Genomic DNA, 19,373 nt, shown 5'->3' with positions numbered 1-19,373 from the left:
TGTAGAATCTTGTCACAAGATTCTTGTGACAAATATGTAATAAGCACCCATTCACCTAAACTCATAAAAATATAAAATACTAGAAAATCTACAACCCTGGCATGAGAAACATTAATATCAAATAAAATAAATGTGTAAACTTAAACGGGCAAGATAAAAAACGAAAAATTGGTCCTCTAAACGTATTATTCAAACAGACCGAAATTGCATCGCTATAAGAGATGCATTAAAACTAAATAATTTAAAAAAATATCCATGTCATAAATGAACATAGATTATGTAGAATTTCATTTGTATTATCTCTTATACCTAAGTTTAAAATGAGATTAATATTCTTTTACATAGTTACTTAATTTTAAATAGGGTCACTGCATCTAGCTAAGTAATAGTTTACAATTTACATACCTATATAAATATGTGCTCCTTATAATGACTAACAATATACTCGAATAAGTACTTAGTATTTTCAAATATCAAGTAGGTAGATCTATACATGATTATAAGTGAGATGTTCAGTCTTCTTTAAAATATGCAAAATCGAAAACCGCGGCCAAGGAGAATATGACCACTATGACCGCGGCTGCCAGAACATTGTATCCGTAGTCACTGTCTAACCTACCGCTCGCCTTCCGTACTTAACAGGCAGTAGTGAAATGCTGACATCGGGTAATTGTTACTCCTTTACGAGTAGATTCGCGCTGACCGCCAGGACAGGAATGAATACAGCATATGTGCCTATACATAGAGCTACCCATAACAAAAAGAAGTTTTGCTTACAATTATTCAGGAGCTATCACAATTTTTAGTGTAATTAGACTTTTTACAATATATTTTGGGCAATATTAAGGAATGTGTCATAAAACTAGTATCGACTCAGATTTACTTCTTGAAAAATGCAGTCACTTCCTCGATAGTTTTGTTCTTTGTTTCAGGCAATTTAAAATACGTGAATATAAAGAACAATATTAGAAATACCGTATACGGCAAAAATACATAGTGTTGTCCCAGTGCATCTATCATCGGTATAAACGTAATGCCCACAATGAAATTGGCAAACCAGTTGACAAGCGCGCCGATGCTGACCGCGGCGCTGCGGGCGGACTGCCCAAACAGCTCTGACAGGATCATCCACGGGATCGAGCTCGGCCCCACGCCGAAGAACGCGACGTATAACAGCGTGAAGATAACAGCGAATACACTCATTGTTTTGTTTCCCTTGTACGTGAAGAACGCTATCGTCATGAGAACTGAGAACAAGGTCATGCCAGCTAGGCCGCCGAGCTGCAGCGTGCGCCGACCCAGGCGGTCCATCAGCGGAATAGACACCAGCGCCATGATGAATAACATACTGCCGACGCCGATAGAAGCCAAGCGGGCATCCTTGGGCTCGAGACCGGCGCCCTCGAAAATAGTAGAAGAGTAATACAAAACAGCGTTGATACCTCCCCACTGCTGTGATAAATGCATGACTATACCGATTATGAGCGGAGTACGCAGAGATTTGTCTGTGACCAAGCCCCATATGGTAAATTTTTCTTCTTGTCTTTCGGCTCTATCTTCCGCGTGCATGTCGTTGATCTCGTTGTCGATTTCAGGGTTACCTCTAATTTTAACAAGCGCCACCCTAGCCTTTTGCTCATCACGGATCGTAAGCAAAAGAAACCGTGGTGTTTCGGGAGCGAAAGGCAACATCATGCATTGCAGGCCGGAGGGAATTAACGCAAACCCTAGAAGCCACGGCCAACCTTCATCACTACCTAATATGGCATCTATTCCTAGAATTTGTGCGAAAATAAGGCCGAAAGCCACTGCTAATTGATTAACTGTACCAAACGCGCCGCGTAGTCTCAGCGGAGCCACTTCAGACACGTAAGTCGGCGAGGCAGTAGTGGCGAAGCCGCAGTTTATTCCTATGAGGAATCTGCCAATTATGATCATTTCCACTGAACCCGCAAGTTTGCTGAAGGCCATAAGAGCTGCCGCGACAACACCGAATGCCGCATTCATGAGTAAAGCATTTTTGCGTCCGTGCTTTTCCGCAACCCAGCTAGCTAACGGACAACCGATCATGCCGCCCACGGCAAAGATGGAGACAATGACGCTGAACAGAAAGGAGCTTCGTTCGGCGTCAACCTGGTGCTGTTCTTTAATGAAGGTCTCGATGAAGGCGCGCGGCGCGTTGATGACGCCCGTGTTGAAGCCGAACTGGAGCATGCCCAGCACGGCCGCGCCCACCGAGTACAACAGTGGGCCTGTTGTTCCTCCGGACATCTTTGTCAGCTTTTAGCACTCTGAAAAGAAGTTAAAGAACCAATTACTTATGACTGCTTTCATATCAATACAAAAGGCGAATTATTTGTCCCTACTTTGATCTAGACGGAGACTATCAGTTACAGCGATAAACTAGAAATGTTGTATCGCAGTATTCGCATTGGCCTATCTAATTTTCGAACAAAATTCCGTTTTTATCAACGAATGATCTGAATTCGTATAAATATTTTACGTTGTTTGACCGATTTTATCTGCTTCATCATAAGCTACGTTCTGTTAGTGATCCTATATTTTTGAAAACTTCTATTATTCAAGAATTAAATTCGAACCTAATAGATCGTGACCGGACAGCTATGAGTACCTACCTACATACAATTGTCCTTCCTTGTCCCGACCCCAATAAGTAATCTTGCTTGAAGATAGCAATTATATGAGTATTCAGCTACAGTTAGTTGTTTATTACCTAGACCTGCGTACCTTGCACGTGCAGATTTGCACCGAAGTATGCACAGTTGGCCTAGGACAGTTCAGTGCATATGTATGGCAAGGTGCATAAGTAATTAAGGTGACGGTAGAGGTGGGTAAATTTTCAGATTCTGTCAATTTACCCCATTTCACACACAAGCGCACTTCACGCACACTACCTCACTTTACTGGGATAGGTCACTGACCCATCAAGTTTTTTTTAAGATAGCGTTTTGAGTTTAGTGGCCTCCTTTTAGGAAAAGCGTTCCATTGAAAGAAGAAAGAGAAACAATACATTTAATCTTGCTTTCCTTGTCTGTTCATGTCACACGTGACGTATTTAAATTCTAATAATTCATTTGGTTGTTGACAATTTTCTACATTATGGCTTTGTCGAGATACGCGTTTTCTAAAGTTAAACCGAATAAAACCAGATGTCATTAAGTCAGATGTAAAATTTTACTTACTACTCTATACGACTTTTCATAAGGCTCAAAATCAATTAAATGAGAATTTAAATAAATAAAGTTCCGGCAGGGTGCAAAATTTAATTAAGGCGGACAAAATAAAATTTGAAAATATATGGAAACAGTGTTGGCTAATGTACCCCTAATATCTTTACCGATTTACTTTTATGTGGTATATTCGCCTTTTGTTTCACTATTAAATTAATACAATTAAAATAAAAAATATTATACCGGTATTCCACCGGTATTATTTCAGTGCTGAAGCGATTATCTTCGATCGTAGCCTTGATAATGTAGGTGTTGATAGTTACTTACGGCGGTAGGAGCGGCAATGAACCCCGTGCAGAGTAGAACGTGAGGTGCGTTGGGATAAGTGCATATATCTACTTATAATTCTTTGGCTGGTTGGTAACCCTCTATATTTTATTTTTTGTTTTACTGTTATTAGGTTAAGGGAGTTTTAGGGAGTGAAAAAAAAATGATTTTCGTTTTATGCGCTCGCGTGATTGCCGATGGATTATAATTAGACAAAAGAACTTGTTTTCCACGCATCGAATGTAGATCCCTATGACACTTCCTCCAAGTCTTCTCCAATAATGTTTATACCGTATTTTAATTACCTACCTTAAATGTTACATTTCTAAATATTTTTTTGTGCTATACATACTTCAAAAAAATCGCTGGAGGCCTAGCGGTAAGAGCGTGCGAATTGCAATTCCGGCTCGTACCAATGAGTTTTTCGGAACTTATGTACGAAATATCATTTGATATTTACCAGTCGCTTTTCGGTGAAGGAAAACATCGTGAAAAAACCGGACTAATCCCAATAAGAGCCTAGTTTACCCCCTATGGGTTGGAAGGTCAGATGGCAGTCGCTTTCATAAAAATTAGTGCCCACGCCAATTTATGGGATTAATTGCCAAGCGGACCCCAGGCTCCCTTGAGCCGTGTCAAAATGCCGGGACAACGCGAGGAAGATGATGATGATGTGACACATACTTCCAAAAAAATCTACAAATATTTTACGTGACAACTGCTTATAAGTAAATATTATGTAGGTACACTTATAAAGTATAAAGTAGAAAATATCTTATAGGTACATAATATAAAAACCGATCATGTACGAGTAGGATTCACTATGGGTTCCACAGTTACACATTTTTATTGCATATTTTTTGTTTAAGACCAACTCACCTATTATAGGACATAGGTCTTCCATTAATCTTTTGGCGTTGAACTATTTTTTGTATATGTATTTATGTAATACAATTCTGAGTTAGGTTATGGTACATTTTTGCTCACCTACTTATAATTATGTATTATATCTGATATGTCACATGATACCAAAAATCGCCGCAAAGTTAAAAGTTCATTTATTTACGTTACTCATCTTCGGATCACCGACTTACTACTTCCTTACTTGACATATGTGTACTAAATTTCAATTGAACTAGTCCAGTAGTTACGGTGAAAATTGGCTTTAACAAAATGGCAGACACACGAGTGATCTTATAAGGGAGATTATTTTCCTTGAGTGAATGGTATGCATTTACCCCAATGCACCTCACGTTCCACGCGGCGCGGCGTAATCTGGCCCCTATTTCACCACGGTGACAGGTACGACAAAAACATCACTGTTATTGACGCCATAGGCATCCATGGACTACAGTTACCGCTAACACTGATTTAAACTTTCACGATTTTTACACATTATTAAATTGTACAACGGAACCGCAAACGTTCAAGCGGATAAACAAGACCAAGTGCGGGTAGTTCGAAAAACTCGCGCGGTTAGAAGATGCTGATGTCAACTTAAGCCAGTCTTCTCCGAGACCACGGGGACAACGCCGTCCTCGAAACGTCGGAGGTAAATCTTAAAACTTAGATACGCGATTAAGTCCCGTTGTACAATTTAATAATACAGTTACCGCTTACCATCGGGCGGGCCGTATTCGTGTTTGCCACCGTCATTGTACCTATTATTAAAAAAAAACTTTATTATATCGGATAAAACAGACATTTCTCTCGCGAAAAAATCTTGTGACAATTGTCACAAGATTTTTCAAAGAATTTTCGGTAAGTCTTGACAGGAAATGAGTTCTGTGTCGCAATTTCGATACAGTTGCCGTGTTTCTTGTGACAATTGTCATTAGCTTCGCAAAATAAGAATTTTTTAGTGGCAATATAATGGAGTTTATTTATTTATTAAAATGTTGGTGGCAAACAAGCACATCGCCCGTCCGATGGTAAGCGGTTACCGTAGCCTATGGAGGCCTGTGACGTCAGCAACAGTGATGTCGACAACTGTCGCACCTGTCACCGTGGTCGTGGTGAAATAGGGGCCAGTAAGTACCTAATAATCGCAGTGGTCTTAAGTGTCACAGACCCTACTGGCGCTTAAGTCCTTTATGACAATTTCTGCCTATTTTATATTGTTCAAAAAAAAAAAGATACCGAATAATTATATCGGACTACCAAATTTTCACGAGAATCAGTTGAGAAATGTGATATGCAAAGGAGAAGAATTCGGACATACGAAAGCATTTTTGCCCAAGTTGAAACGGAGACCTTCGCCAACGCTCGGTCAATGATGGTTTAGGTACAGCTAGCTGCAGAGAAAAGGTACCACCCCTGCATACAATTATCTATCTGGTCGTACCTTTTCTCTGCAGCTGACTGTACACCTATAAAAATGGTTGTCCCTGCTGTAATTTTATACCGGTACCGTACTTTGTATTTCAACCGGTATAGTTTTACCTTCAAAACGAACCGGTATTGATAAATAATAACGGTACCATACCGCTTATACCGTAAAGAAAGCATGATGCAGTCTCTGCTTTGCACAATTATTGTGTGGACAAAATTCTTATAATCATCGAAACATACATACCTACGCACATAATGTCATTGAAATAAAACATTGTTATTTTATAGTAAATTTATATAATACTCGATATATACACATAACAATAACCAGACCGCAGCGGTATTAGCCTGTAAGCTTCATCTCTTGTCTCCAAATCCGCAAAAACTAGTTAGTACTAAATGCTGGTCTTGCTGTTATTTTATTCTTGAAGATTATGGCTTGTTTCTTGATTATTGAGAACAGCACGTAATCGCACACATATAGACGGAACGAACGGCAACAAAGTAGGTGTAGACACTAAGACTTTCAGGTATTAAACGAATTACGCTTCGTATTAATAGGTAAGTAATATTTAAATGAATATATAATATTCTCTAACGTAAATACAAGATTACAATTGACATCAAATGTCATTGACGTACAGAAGTCATATACTTTTTTTTAATGACGCAAAATTGATACCAGCATAATGAAAATCAATCCCAATCAGTAAAACGAGTCTTTAAACTTTTTTCATTTTAAGCGGGTTTTGAAGGAACAAGTTACTTAAATTCAATTGTAATCGTATTGTTTTAGGATAGTTTACTGCTGTTTTCGATCGTTACGACCTGTAAATAACAACAAATCAAATTTTAAATAAATTTATTTACCCTATTTTTTGAAATACAATTTATCTACTGGTATACATTTTCGTATGCGTATATGATGAAATGTCTAAATAATGTCAAAAACGAGCTACGACGAAGTACACGTCTGCTTCGATCCAAGGCCAGCGGCCATCTGACTCGAAGAAGAATTTTGAGTGATGTCGTCAATGTATGGAAATTGTACGAAAGTTTACATTTGGGATTGAATTTCTGTGTTGTATTTGTGAGTAAAAATATAAGTAGATAATAATTTGCTAGTTTAGTTATCTAGCTTTCAAAATCACACAACAACTCAATTACTGTTAAAGGCAAAACTGTAATGCGTGTTGCTCAAACGGAACTCCATATTTTGATTTTTGGATACTTTTAGTGTCGATTTGTAGAGAATTACAGCAAATAAAAAATATTATGCCGTGAAGAGCCGGTACACGGCTTCTTCGTGAACAAATTTACGTATAATTTAATGCAGTTATTAAACATTTCTTGAACAAATTGATTGCACAAAGTGAGCTCTAAATCGAAAACGTCATATACCGTCCCCTTAAATATGTCCCTAATACAGATTCGAACTCTAATTTCGGTAATCCTGTCTATATATTTTGGTACGTGTCAAAAAACAAATCAACAAACAAATCTTAAAGTACAAATCTTTCGTAAGAATACGTCATGTCTGCATGTTGTTTTGATCATAATAATCTAACTGGTTTGCGGCTTACGTGCTACCTACTTGTAGTACGCTAATAAGTCGGTTCTGATAAAATGACTCGGCTGCTTCTTATATGATCTCTGAAGTGATCATTCGGTATAAGTAGGTATAATATTTTCAAGGTATACTTATTTGCAAGTGCTTGATAAAATAAAACCTCATGCTACGTTCTGTGAAAACCTCCAATCGCGGGTCGGTAAACACATACTCGTATTTAATAGGGGGTTACATTACACACATAGTATAGGTACCTAGTTCATAATGACTATACCTACTCGTATGTATTATTATTGTAGGTATAAGAAAGTTGCTGGAGACCTCATACTATTGTCAATTTGTCACTGTGACAAAGTTTAAAAATGGGTAGGAATAGTTATTTGTACAACAAGAAATCAAAGTTTGATATTTCTTCGAGTGCTTATTTTGAGTCCCGTGCAAGCGAAAGATTCTATACTATAGAAAGAATCTAATTTAGAATCTTGAGCGTAGTAAGGGACTCAAAAGCGCACGAAATGTAAATAACTTTGATCTCGTGTAGTTCACAAAACTTTTCACCTGAGCAGTGAGAACATATTAGAGAACCCGAAAAATGTATTCCTTCTTCATCACTTACCTCTATTCACTCATGTTTTCTTAAGATATACCAACAATTAAGTTTTCACCTCAGCAGCTCGAACAAGGGTACTTTGCTACTTAAAAACAGTGAGCAAAATCGCATTTTGCTCATTTTGTCTTTAAGTAGCAAAGTACCCTTGTTCGAACTGCTGAGGATAAAATTAAATTCTTAGACTGTACATGACAAGTGTAAATAAGGTTAAATTATTATAAAATGAATAGTTAGAAGTATGTACCCTACCTACCTACAGCACAGTAAAATGAAAACAAAATGTCGATAAACCTTCAACTGTCACTCACCGAAATCAATTGTTAAAGACAAATCCAGGTTAGTTCGCCACGAGCTTGGGAAAAACCATTTGCAATCACTTACAAGGGAAAATGTCAAGTGCGCCGTCGGCGGCCGAGCGGAACGCACTGGCCGCGCGCGCCCGCACAACCAAACAACTTAACTCACAATACATTCTGTCACATTTGTGAGCTAGCGTATGGTATAACTAGACCCAGCTATCCGTGTTATTTATGTCCAAACAAGGATCACACGTATACTGGACCGCCTGTGGCGAATTGCCATATGTGTAACTCAATAATATAGCCGAGGACACAACACCACCTGTTTATTTACCCATAGATTGTACACGACTTGAGTTTACGCGCCATTTTATGTTTCCTAACAAAGTTGCTTTCTTTTGCCTGCGGATGTACCTACAGCCTACACGGTATCGCTTTTAGGACATTTCTCTATATAACCGTGAGTACTTTTCGCTGATACTTACATAGCGGTCAAATCGATAATTTTTAAGGTCCTCTATCATTGACCTTCGTTTGTCCCTACTAAACGTCAACAAAACGAATCTTAACTAGGTATTTTTAACTGCCTATCTATATACACGCCAATTGTAATGTATATAATTGTATGTTTGATGCCACAACGCTGTATGCCTGTATGGGCTGTATCGCGCTGTTTGCCCTGATGCGGTTACGATCACGCAACGCATAAGCTGCACTTTACATAATACGTTTGTGGTAGCGACCAAATCTTTTCCATCTGTTGGTGAGGACATTATCTGAATTAGGAGCGTCCTACCACTCCTACCCTACCTAGGACATCTAAGTGTATTCTCTATTTTATTCGATATCATCAAAAAAACTGGACATGTGCGAGTCAGACTCGCCAACGGAGGGTTCCGTACAAATTTAACTTATTTCTTATTTTACTTACATATTTTTTATGTTTTACAAATTTAGTTTTGAGATATTTCCCTGTAGGTACTTGTAGTCTAATGGCTCCTCTACAGTTAGGGGACCGTAGAGTAATATCGTCTTAGGGCTCCTCTACACGATGGGCCAACGCCGGCCACTCCAAGGGACGCATTTATGCGTTAGAGGGAGCAAGTGATATTGCTATCTCATGCTACCGCATGGCTGCGTCCCTTGGAGTGGCCGGCGTTGGCCTATCGTGTAGAGGAGCCCTAAGACGATATTACTTGCCAAATTCCATAGTTCTAGATCAACGGGTAGTACCCACTAAATTTTGATTTACTTGAGAGTGTCAAAATATACGTTTTTGCGGCCCAGCTTTAGGGGACCGTAGAGCTGAGTATATGGTTTAATTTCAACTCAATATCCACGCGTTCCCGAGATAAAGGGGGTTTGACCGACAAACGGACGGACGGACGGACAACAAAGTGATCCTATAAATAAGGGTTCCATTTTTTCCTTTTGAGGTAAAACGAACAAACTGCTTCAACACAAGTTTGTACACTCACCTGCACCTGCAAACCGTAATATGTTACACAGAGAAGGCCGCAGAAATATCTGACACGATTTTATTTGGAGAGCCATAAGAGCGTGTCACATATTTTTTCTGCCTTCAAAGAGTAACATATTATTGCAGGTAACTGTACTTTAACTTGTGTGAAGGAAGATTTTTTTATTGACCTTAACATTATTTTATCTCCATCTGATATCTTTATGACACTTGACAAATACTTATCTAACTTTATTAGGTTTTGTTTCATCTAAAAACATACAGAGTATGACATAAAATGGAAGTGTTGTGATTTGTGTGTGTCATTACCTACACATTACACTGAAGGCAGACATGTAATAAATAACCAGGATACTGAATGTAGGTAATAATAGAGCATTCGTATCAGCTAGTTAAGCTCTTATTCTCAGACAGCTCGAATGTACAGTCAGCTACAGAGAGAGGTGACCCCCACCGCATACAATCAGTCTATGCAGGGGGGCTCACCTCTCTCTGCAGCTGACTGTACTTAATACTTATAATCATAAGAGGGCAACATGAAAAAATATGTTAGGCGCCAGTGGCGTTTTTATAAGCAGAAAAGTAGTTTTAAATATATTATAATCAGACATAGGAATCCGTGGGGCAAATTTTCTTGACAGGTAGGGACTTCCTATATCGATAAACTCAATTATCGATGCTCGTTCTATATACTAGTGATCACTCAAAGGTTTGCTTGTAAAAATATGTTTTTCTTAAAAGTGTAAAAATCAAATAAAATTAGCTTTGATTGATAATCAATCAATAAAGAGGTTGAGATAATATTGACTATTTCATAGTGCATTAAGTATTACGCCTTACCTTTATATAACCTAGCGATTATTTAAAATATGCTATGTGTGAATTTCATACTTGTCTTCAAAACAATAGTTACAAAAAACACACAATGTTGGAGGCGATCACTAGTATATAGAACGAGCATCGATAATTGAGTTTATCGATATAGAAAGTCCCTACCTGTCAAGAAAATTTGCCCCACGGATTCCTATGTCTGATTATAATTATAATCAAAGTTGCGCTATTTTTAAACGTTGAAGAAGTAGATGTACATGTTTAGGTAAGTATTTAATATTTTTACGATTTAATTAAAAATACGTCGTTATTTAAGTTAGCGAGACTAATTCACAAGCCGATGAAAAAGCACGGTCGTGATTATCGCAAACCGTAATAAAGCTAAGTACGTGAATGACTACGTGAGGTAAGGTGATATCGTAGTCGAGTGTGTGCTCAGTCAGAGCATAAAAAGGTCAACCACGGCGTTGCATGAACAAGAGATTTCCTTTGGCAGGATTGGTCCTTAGGACCCAAGGATGGATTTAAGAAGTGGAGCCACCGAGATTTTTGATGTACGAGTAAATCTCTTGTTCATGCAACGCCGTCGTTTAGGGCCTCCACTCTCGACTAATAAGATATTACTAACAAAAAGATTAGTTAATGCTAAAAATATAGTAATGATTAGTTTCCATTTCATTAGGCAGATTTGTATTGTGTTTTACTCGTAATAGAAAAGCATTTTAATTATTTTACACAAAGATGAACTAAGACAAATAATATGATAATGGAGAGCGTCGCGAATGTCATCGAGGGCGCCAGGGACAACGAAAAGCGATTGCGGCTGCATTTATTGTTGAGTGTTGACCGACATTCCTATTGAATGCACAAGCGAGTTCTCAGGCGAACCAATATAGCTCGTGACTTCGAAATTGGAAGGTGAACATACAATGGTTGTCCTGAGCTGTCGACTCGTTTATGTGAAGTAAGGGATGGGAACGACGCCTGCATTCCGACGCGATGGGTGGCGTGGTGCCGCCGCGATATTGCGCGCGTGACGCGAGTCTCCATTCGCACCCCACGACTTTAGGTGTGGTTTGAAAAGAGCAGTGTTCTATATATTCCATGATACTCGTATATCGAACATAAAAAAAAATATAAATTCTTCAATTATTATTATTTTGCACATAAACCTTTCTTCTAGAAATCGATTTATTTGAGTACTTTACAGAAGATTAAATTTATAGGTAAGTGTTAGTAATTTATTATGTGCCTTACCTTCATGGCGGTATTTGCCAAAACTTTCCTGTTGCATATATTTCCCGGGTATCGCAAACGAAAGTGTGGCAGCCACATCATATTTGCACGAATAAAGAATAAATTTACAGCAGCTAAACAAATGTGTGGCGAATATAATAATGTACTTCATAAATATTGTTAAATTATTACGGGAAAAGTCACCATGGTCACTACGAACGGAGCGAGCCTAAATAAGCATTATTTCCAGAACTACTATTCCTGTAGCCAAACCAGCGCATCGCCTAAGTTAATCCAGAAACAGAGGGACCTCCACATCCGTAACAAATATGCGCAATCAAGATCTCACTTATCCTGGTTTTCCTGAGATGATGCGCTTGGTGAGCAATGAAGACAAATCCAGCCTTGCCGGCTGCGGTGACATCAGCTTACACGTTTCCGCGACGAATTGCCTGTACATTTTTTTGCAGACTGTATAATTTATAATTAACGTACTGAAACGTAAATAATCTTTTCACCTCAGCAGCTCGAACAAGGGTACTTTGCTACTTAAAAACAGTGAGCAAAATCGCATTTTGCTCACTGAGTGAGACAAAATGAGCAAAATGCGATTTTGCTCACTGTTTTTAAGTAGCAAAGTACCCTTGTTCGAGCTGCTGAGGTGAAAACTTAATTGTTGGTATATCTTAAGAAAACATGAGTGAATAGAGGTAAGTGATGAAGAAGGAATACATTTTTCGGGTTCTCTAATATGTTCTCACTGCTGAGGTGAAAAGTTTTGTGAACTACACGAGATCAAAGATATTTACATCTCGTGCGCTTTTGAGTCCCTTACTACGCTCAAGATTCTAAATTAGATTCACAAGCGTAGCGAGTATAGAATCTTTCGCTTGCACGGGACTCAAAATAAGCACTCGAAGAAATATCAAACTTTGATCTCTTGTTGTACAAATAACTATTGTTGTTTAACATAAATAGGTACTAAATCAAGGCGATTATTTAAATGTATTTTGTAAACATTTAATGTGATGTGAGGCTGACTTACCTACTTGGTTGTTTTTATTTGGCTTATTTGCGCGAAAACGATTCTGCGTCTGATAGTGTGAACATTGGCGGCAACATTTAGAGCAGCTTGCACTCATGTCTCTGGCGGTCTGGAATCGCCGCTTGCCACGATTATTCCTTGTGTCAAACTAAGCTAATGTAACGCCTACCATGCCTGACGCCTGGTTACTCCAGAGAGAAGGAAAGTACAGCGCGGGCGGTCCAGTCTACGTTACGCAGGGCCGGGTTTCTGCCTAATAGGCCCACAACCCACAACACAAGGCCCGGCCCTCGGACTTGGGAGCTCAGGCAACCTAGCAATGGTTCTGAAGTTCTGATGTAGAAGCTTATTTTAAATGTAGGTATAAAATGAAGATAAGATCGAAGATATTGTTGAGACTCTCGCCGTGCTTCACATTGCTATGCGACACTATGCGTAGACTGCGTAGTACTATATTTTTAATACCTATGAGCACGTCCATTTAAATGACATAGGTCTTATTGATCAACTTAATAGAAAAGCTAATTTCGTATTGGCATTATTTTAAATGTAGGTATAAAATGAAGATAAGATCGAAGATATTGTTGAGACTCTCGCCGTGCTTCACATTGCTATGCGTAGACTGCGTAGTACTATATTTTTAATACCTATGAGCACGTCCATTTAAATGACATAGGTCTTATTGATCAACATAATAGAAAAGCTAATTTCGTATTGGCAGCTAAGGCTAAGGCACTTCCGAAGCGAAAGCCAAGGAATTCCAATGAATAGGTAAATAAGATTCCTGCAATAGACGTCCTACTTTCCGGTCAGAAAATGCAATCATTATACTACTCTAATCACAAGAGTCACTAGAGCAATAAACTTATGAATGTAAAATTTTAAACTTTAATATGATGCTGTTGATCCTACCCCAGATCCTACTAATAAACTAATTTTACTTACAAAATAAAGATTTGTGGGACTATGATCTCATTTGGAGATCTTCTTATCCCTCCACTTATTAAATCTAATACCTTTAAACGAGCAATTCTTGTTTATTTATTTATTTATTTATATGTCGGAGAATGGCTGAATTGTGCCATCTATCGCCTTTGAGAGGCGTTTCATCACGCTATCTTTGACAAATAGAGCAAACCAGGGTGTACACCTGAGTGGCGTTCGGCGCAGTTCCGCCAAGGCGTCATAGAGTGCGCTGTCGAAAACAAATGAAATCCAGAACAATTGAAGTGATGCTGTCAATGCTGTCAATCAGTCTTCAGAGGAGAACATGATGAGAACGAACGGGAGAAGATGACGTCTGTGGCGGTTCCTGGGTCTAATCCACTGGTTTGCTTTGAATAAGAAGTGTAACGTGTGCTATGAATGATTTGTAATAAGTCTTATCCAGTAAAGACTGTGAGTTGAATAACGTATTTCATTGACGAGGGCTTCGCCATCTATGATTGAAGGTTCTGATGTGCTCCTGATAGTATGATACGCCCACGATTCCGACACATTTTTTCGGGGATCTCGGAAACGGCTCTAACGATTTCGATGAAATTTGGTATATAGGGGTTTTCGGGGGCGAAAAATCGATCTAGCTAGGTCTTATCTCTGGGAAAACGCGCATTTCCGAGTTATTATATGTTTTCCGAGCGAAGCTCGGTCACCCAGATTTTAATAATAATAGTGCGATGAAAGAGTAAAAAACCCAAAAAAAAAACTCATTTGTTTATCCATATTATTCACATGCACTTTTATTATAAATATATGTACCTATCAAGGTCTTCGTAACCACAATGACCGCGATTACTAACTTTGAAACACAGACACTTTCCTGATAGGTACCTTCCTAGCTTACTACCTACTTGTTTGCATACACGCTAGAAAATAAAATAGTACATTGTGCAACGTGGGGGGTAAGCGAGATTTTGTAGACGAGGTCTATAATTCGCGAAAGCCGCAGGCATTACACTAGTTAAACGGCTTGAGGAGCCAGTGGTCCGCTCGGTACCCTAATCCCAAGAATAGACACATGCACTAGTTTTTACAAAAGCTACTGCTGGCTGACCTTCCACCCCAAAGGGGAAACTAGGCTTTAACTTAGTCCGGTTTTCTTCCGATGTTTTGATGATAATTTTTCCAAAATACTTCTCTTCCTAATAAAAGGACATAGGGTAGTGCCGGAAATAACCGCCCTTTTACTGGTAAGTATGATTTTTTGTACGAATACCTCTATTATGCGTTGCCTGACACGCACTGGGCCGGTTTTTAGGGTTCCGTACCTCAAAAGGAAAAAACGGAACCCTTATAGGATCACTCGTGCGTCTGTCTGTCCGTCTGTCACAGCCTATTTTCTCCGAAAATAGTAGGACCAATTAAGTTGAAATTTGGTACAGATATGTAAGTTTGTGACCCAAAGACGGACATGTAACGTAAACAAATGAATTTTAAATATAGGGGGGTAAATGAGAAAATTAAAAAATAAAGTTTTCAAACTATATCGTGTTACATATCAAATGAAAGAGCTCATTGAGAGAATCTTAAATATATATTTTTTATAACTTTAGGATAAACAGTTTAGCAGTTATTTAAGAAAATAGGCATAAAATGACCTCTATCTCCGAAACTACTGGGTCTAAAATTTTGAAAAAATACACACAATAGTTCTTTACCTATAGATGACAGGAAAACCTATTAGAAATGTGCAGTCAAGCGCGAGTCGGACTTAATGTACGGAATCCTTGGAACGCGAGTCCGACTTGCGAGTCGGACTCGCGTTCCAAGGGTTCCGACTTGGCCGGTTTTTTAAATAGCATACGAGTATAATATTCTAAATGGATGTTTTTCAAATTATATTACATTTGTAGTTACCATGTTGCTCACTATAGACTGTGCCCAACCACTAAGGCTATGGATACTGGATTCAAGGGAAGTAACATGCGCGTTGCCAACCATTTGTAAAACTTAAAGTCCTACACTGTTTTTTGAATAACCAGATAATGGACACTAGACAACAATACCTATAACAATTAACTTGTCACAAGTTTCTTATCAAATTGCATTGTCAATAACAACATTGTGAAATGATGTAATTCTTTAGATTACTTTAGAAATATCCAGGTTAAAAAAATGTTGACTCAATTATAGAGGTTCTCATTAACAGAGGTTGCATTCTGGCAAATTTATTTTATGGAGGTGCAAATAATAGAAAGTAGTTTCACAATCCTATATTCTGGTTTTCTGAGCTACTACTTACTACATTAATTACTAGTTTTTTGTCTTATAAATTGTTTTCATTTTAACATTTTTCTTGTTAATAGTAGGACAAAGTTTTGGGGTCACCAAATTGCGGACCGCATTCCAGATCCGGACCGCCAACCTGTATTATTTTGTTGCTTATTTAATCAACTCAAGAAGAAATGGACCGTGGTGGTCAATTTATTTTAAAAACCGGACGAATGAAAAAACTAATTGGTGACCCCTGTAATAAAATAATGCAATTTATTCGATTAAAATAAAACTCTTGCACCTAGATGCTGTGATAGATACCTAAAAAATTTAATAACTTCTGGTATTTTTTTAAAGATTTGAACAATTTTATAACAGAGCTTCATGCTACATTATTCCAATTAGAGAGGTAAATTTAAATTGTTGAGTTCATAAATGTGGCGAGTTCAATTATAGAGGCTAAATTAAGAAAAACACTAAAATCTGAATTGTATTATTTCAAGAGGTACCATAATTTAAATTAAGCCTTTGGGGCCAGGGGATCCGAGCCGGCCGTTTGGTTGCAAAAAAAAATTTAAATGACGCAATTTATGAATAGCCCCCAGGTCCCAATTAACCAGTCTTCACAAGACCTATGAATATAATGTACAGATATTTGTTGTGCTTCATGTTGTCTGTTGCTATTGATATTGACTGTGGCGACTGTAGGTACTTGTTAATTGTGTAGGCAAAAGTAATTATGAAATACTAGCAGTAAAATGGGTAATATTTGATGCAAAAATTATAATGTTATGCCTAAATATTACAAAAAAAACCATAACACATTATTGGCATTAGAAGAACATAATATGTAAATATTTTAACTTTTAAGTTTACCTAATTGTTTACAAAGTTTAAAAAGTTTCTAGCAAAAAAAAAACAGTTTCAGGTTATAAAACAAAATTATTGAACAATCATTCTAATCTCTAACACTATTGAGTAGTAATGTTTCAAGGTAGTGCTTATAATTATAAAAAAATAGTTAAATAATATTTAAGCAAATTCTAATAGGAATTTCATCACTGTTTCATCCACAAAATTACATGGGTGCACTAAATAGTATTACTGCGTTTTGATCCAATAAAAACTTGAACAACCTGTTTATTCCAATATCAACCAAAACTAATCACTATGTAAATATGTTGTTTTACACGTAGGTAGCACAGTAAATTAATAGTAATTTAAATACCATACCTTAAACAGAATCAGCCAGTATCAGGGATGTGACTCCGAAACCATATCACAATACCTCTTCCAAAAAGCCATTCGGCGTCGTAACAAGAGAGTATACAATTTTAATTCAAGATTATTGAGCAAGTTAAATTATTCACTTTCCTTTCACAATACTCATGCCGTGCAACCAATGACGTATAAAAGAGTGGACTCGGCATATTGTTCTATACATGCAATCAGTTATACAAATACCAAGCATTTCGATGCAGAATAAGTAAAAATTATGTTGTCACTTTCTAACTAATATATTTTCCCTTATGTGGAAAAGGATAACAATACTTCAGTGCGTTCTGCTATGGCAACATTTTTCATTTGATGGTCACGTGACATGCCTACTGTGGCCGGTCCGCCATATTCAGTTCACGTTTTCCATGGTACATGAAGCGTCAAAGTGTTCTGTTATTAAAATAAAATATTGGATATTCGGAAATTTTGCGAATATTTCTGTTTAATAATGTGGTGTAGTGGTTAAGGACAAGAAAGGACATAATCCCTAAGTGTAGTTTTTTTGGATGTGGCTCAAGAAAAAAGGAAAACCGGAAAAGTTTGTCGTTGCACCGGTATGTTTACATTTTAACTGAAATATTTGTTATTTCATAGATGACTGCCTTCTTATGGTGTGTATTTAGTTAATAACTAGCCAATAAATACTATTTGCGATATATTGGAATAAATTAAGGATTTATTTTCGATATTTTCGTACTATAGAAATTAGTACATTTGACAGCTAGTGATGTGCTTTTATATCGAATTTAGGAAAAGTTTGGGGAAGTATCTTAACATGTATTTGAAAGATTTTGTATGTAAATTTATATTTTCAATTAATTAGCAAAAATTGGACCAATCTCATTTTACGACGGACGATATCCCTTCGCGCCTACATTTTTCAAATTTGCCGCCTTTTTCTACTGAAAAGATCTGGTTGACCAAGTATATATGTATATACTTAAAACCTGTATCCTGAAAGCGGTTGTACTGAGGGAAAGTAAGTAATCATATATTATATAATATTTTTGTTTTTTCAGGTTACCGAAATCTGAACTGAATGTACGAGAAAAAAATGGTTAGAAACCGTTGGAACAGAAAATATAAGGCAAAACACAAACTCTTGCTGATGAAAAGTGTAATTCAAACTTACCTTGATGTACGTTTCCAATATTATAGAAAAAACAAACGGAAAAAGAATCTTTCTGGAACTACCTGAACAAAGTTGTATTATTCCGAATCAGGGCTATAACCGCGAAAATCGAAGTTCGCAAATTGCGGCCATTTTTCTCTGTCATTCTTATTACGCCTTCATTGGAGTAACAGAGAAAGATCCCCGCAATTTGCGAATTTCGGTTTTCCCGGTAGCCCCTCAGAAATGAATAAAGAATATTTTTGTGTATGAATGTTGTTTTATTCTACATAGGAAGAATAATCTTCTTATGTTATATTTAACTAATAACGGTACCCTAGTTCACAATACCGCTAATTATAAATGGTCAAGCAGATCTTGTCAGTAAAAAAAGGCGGCAAATTTCAAAAATGTAGGCGCGAAGGGATATCGTCCCATAGAAAATTTGAATTTTGCGCCTTTTTCTACCGACAAGACTTGCCTGACCATCTATGCATTTATATTAATAATTAAATTGCAACTTTGTGATATCTGCACTATCGTCTTAATTAATCGTAATTAGTACGATTATGAACTAGAGTAGGTATCGATAATGCAAACGGCCGTCATAAAGACTCATAAGCCAACAAATAGCGTTCTCTCAATTATATGTTATCTTAAGTTACAGGCCAACATCAACATTTTTTCTGCTTTGCTTTAAGGCAGGCTTAAGGCTTAAGGTGGACTGGTAGAGAATGTCATAAGACGTATAAACTCCGCCTTTTGTACACTATGTTTTTCTTCTCTTTAAGTGGATCTAATAGGTTTATGTGTTTAAAATGATGACAACTTAGTTTATCGATATCCTTGTC

At 37.4% G+C, this 19,373-nt stretch overlaps 1 protein-coding gene across 3 annotated transcripts; it reads right to left on the bottom strand.

The window, feature by feature from the left end:
• Positions 1–644: 644 nt before the first annotated feature.
• LOC134659609 (glucose transporter type 1-like) lies at positions 645–17,527 on the bottom strand. Of its 3 annotated transcripts, none has more exons than XM_063515291.1 (2): positions 17,367–17,527; positions 645–2,291 (listed from the first exon to the last, which is right to left on the bottom strand). In XM_063515291.1, exon 2 carries the CDS (start codon positions 2,269–2,271, stop codon positions 880–882), a length of 1,392 nt encoding a protein of 463 aa, XP_063371361.1. In that variant the 5' UTR covers positions 2,272–2,291; positions 17,367–17,527; the 3' UTR covers positions 645–879. The 3 variants fall into 3 exon arrangements, with proteins under 3 accessions (XP_063371361.1, XP_063371377.1, XP_063371369.1); XM_063515307.1 differs by lacking the exon at positions 17,367–17,527 and adding an exon at positions 8,411–8,583; XM_063515299.1 differs by lacking the exon at positions 17,367–17,527 and adding an exon at positions 8,338–8,582.
• Between the last annotated feature and the right edge of the window lie 1,846 nt (positions 17,528–19,373).

This window comes from Cydia amplana, chromosome 2, assembly GCF_948474715.1.
Source record: "Cydia amplana chromosome 2, ilCydAmpl1.1, whole genome shotgun sequence".
NCBI lineage: Eukaryota > Metazoa > Arthropoda > Insecta > Lepidoptera > Tortricidae > Cydia > Cydia amplana.
This window is presented reverse-complemented; position numbering and strand designations above follow the sequence as displayed.

Coding starts and splice junctions, on each gene's coding strand:
- LOC134659609 (XM_063515291.1), bottom strand. CDS start 2,271: ATGTCCGGAGGAACAACAGGCCCACTGTTGTACTCGGTGGGCGCGGCC.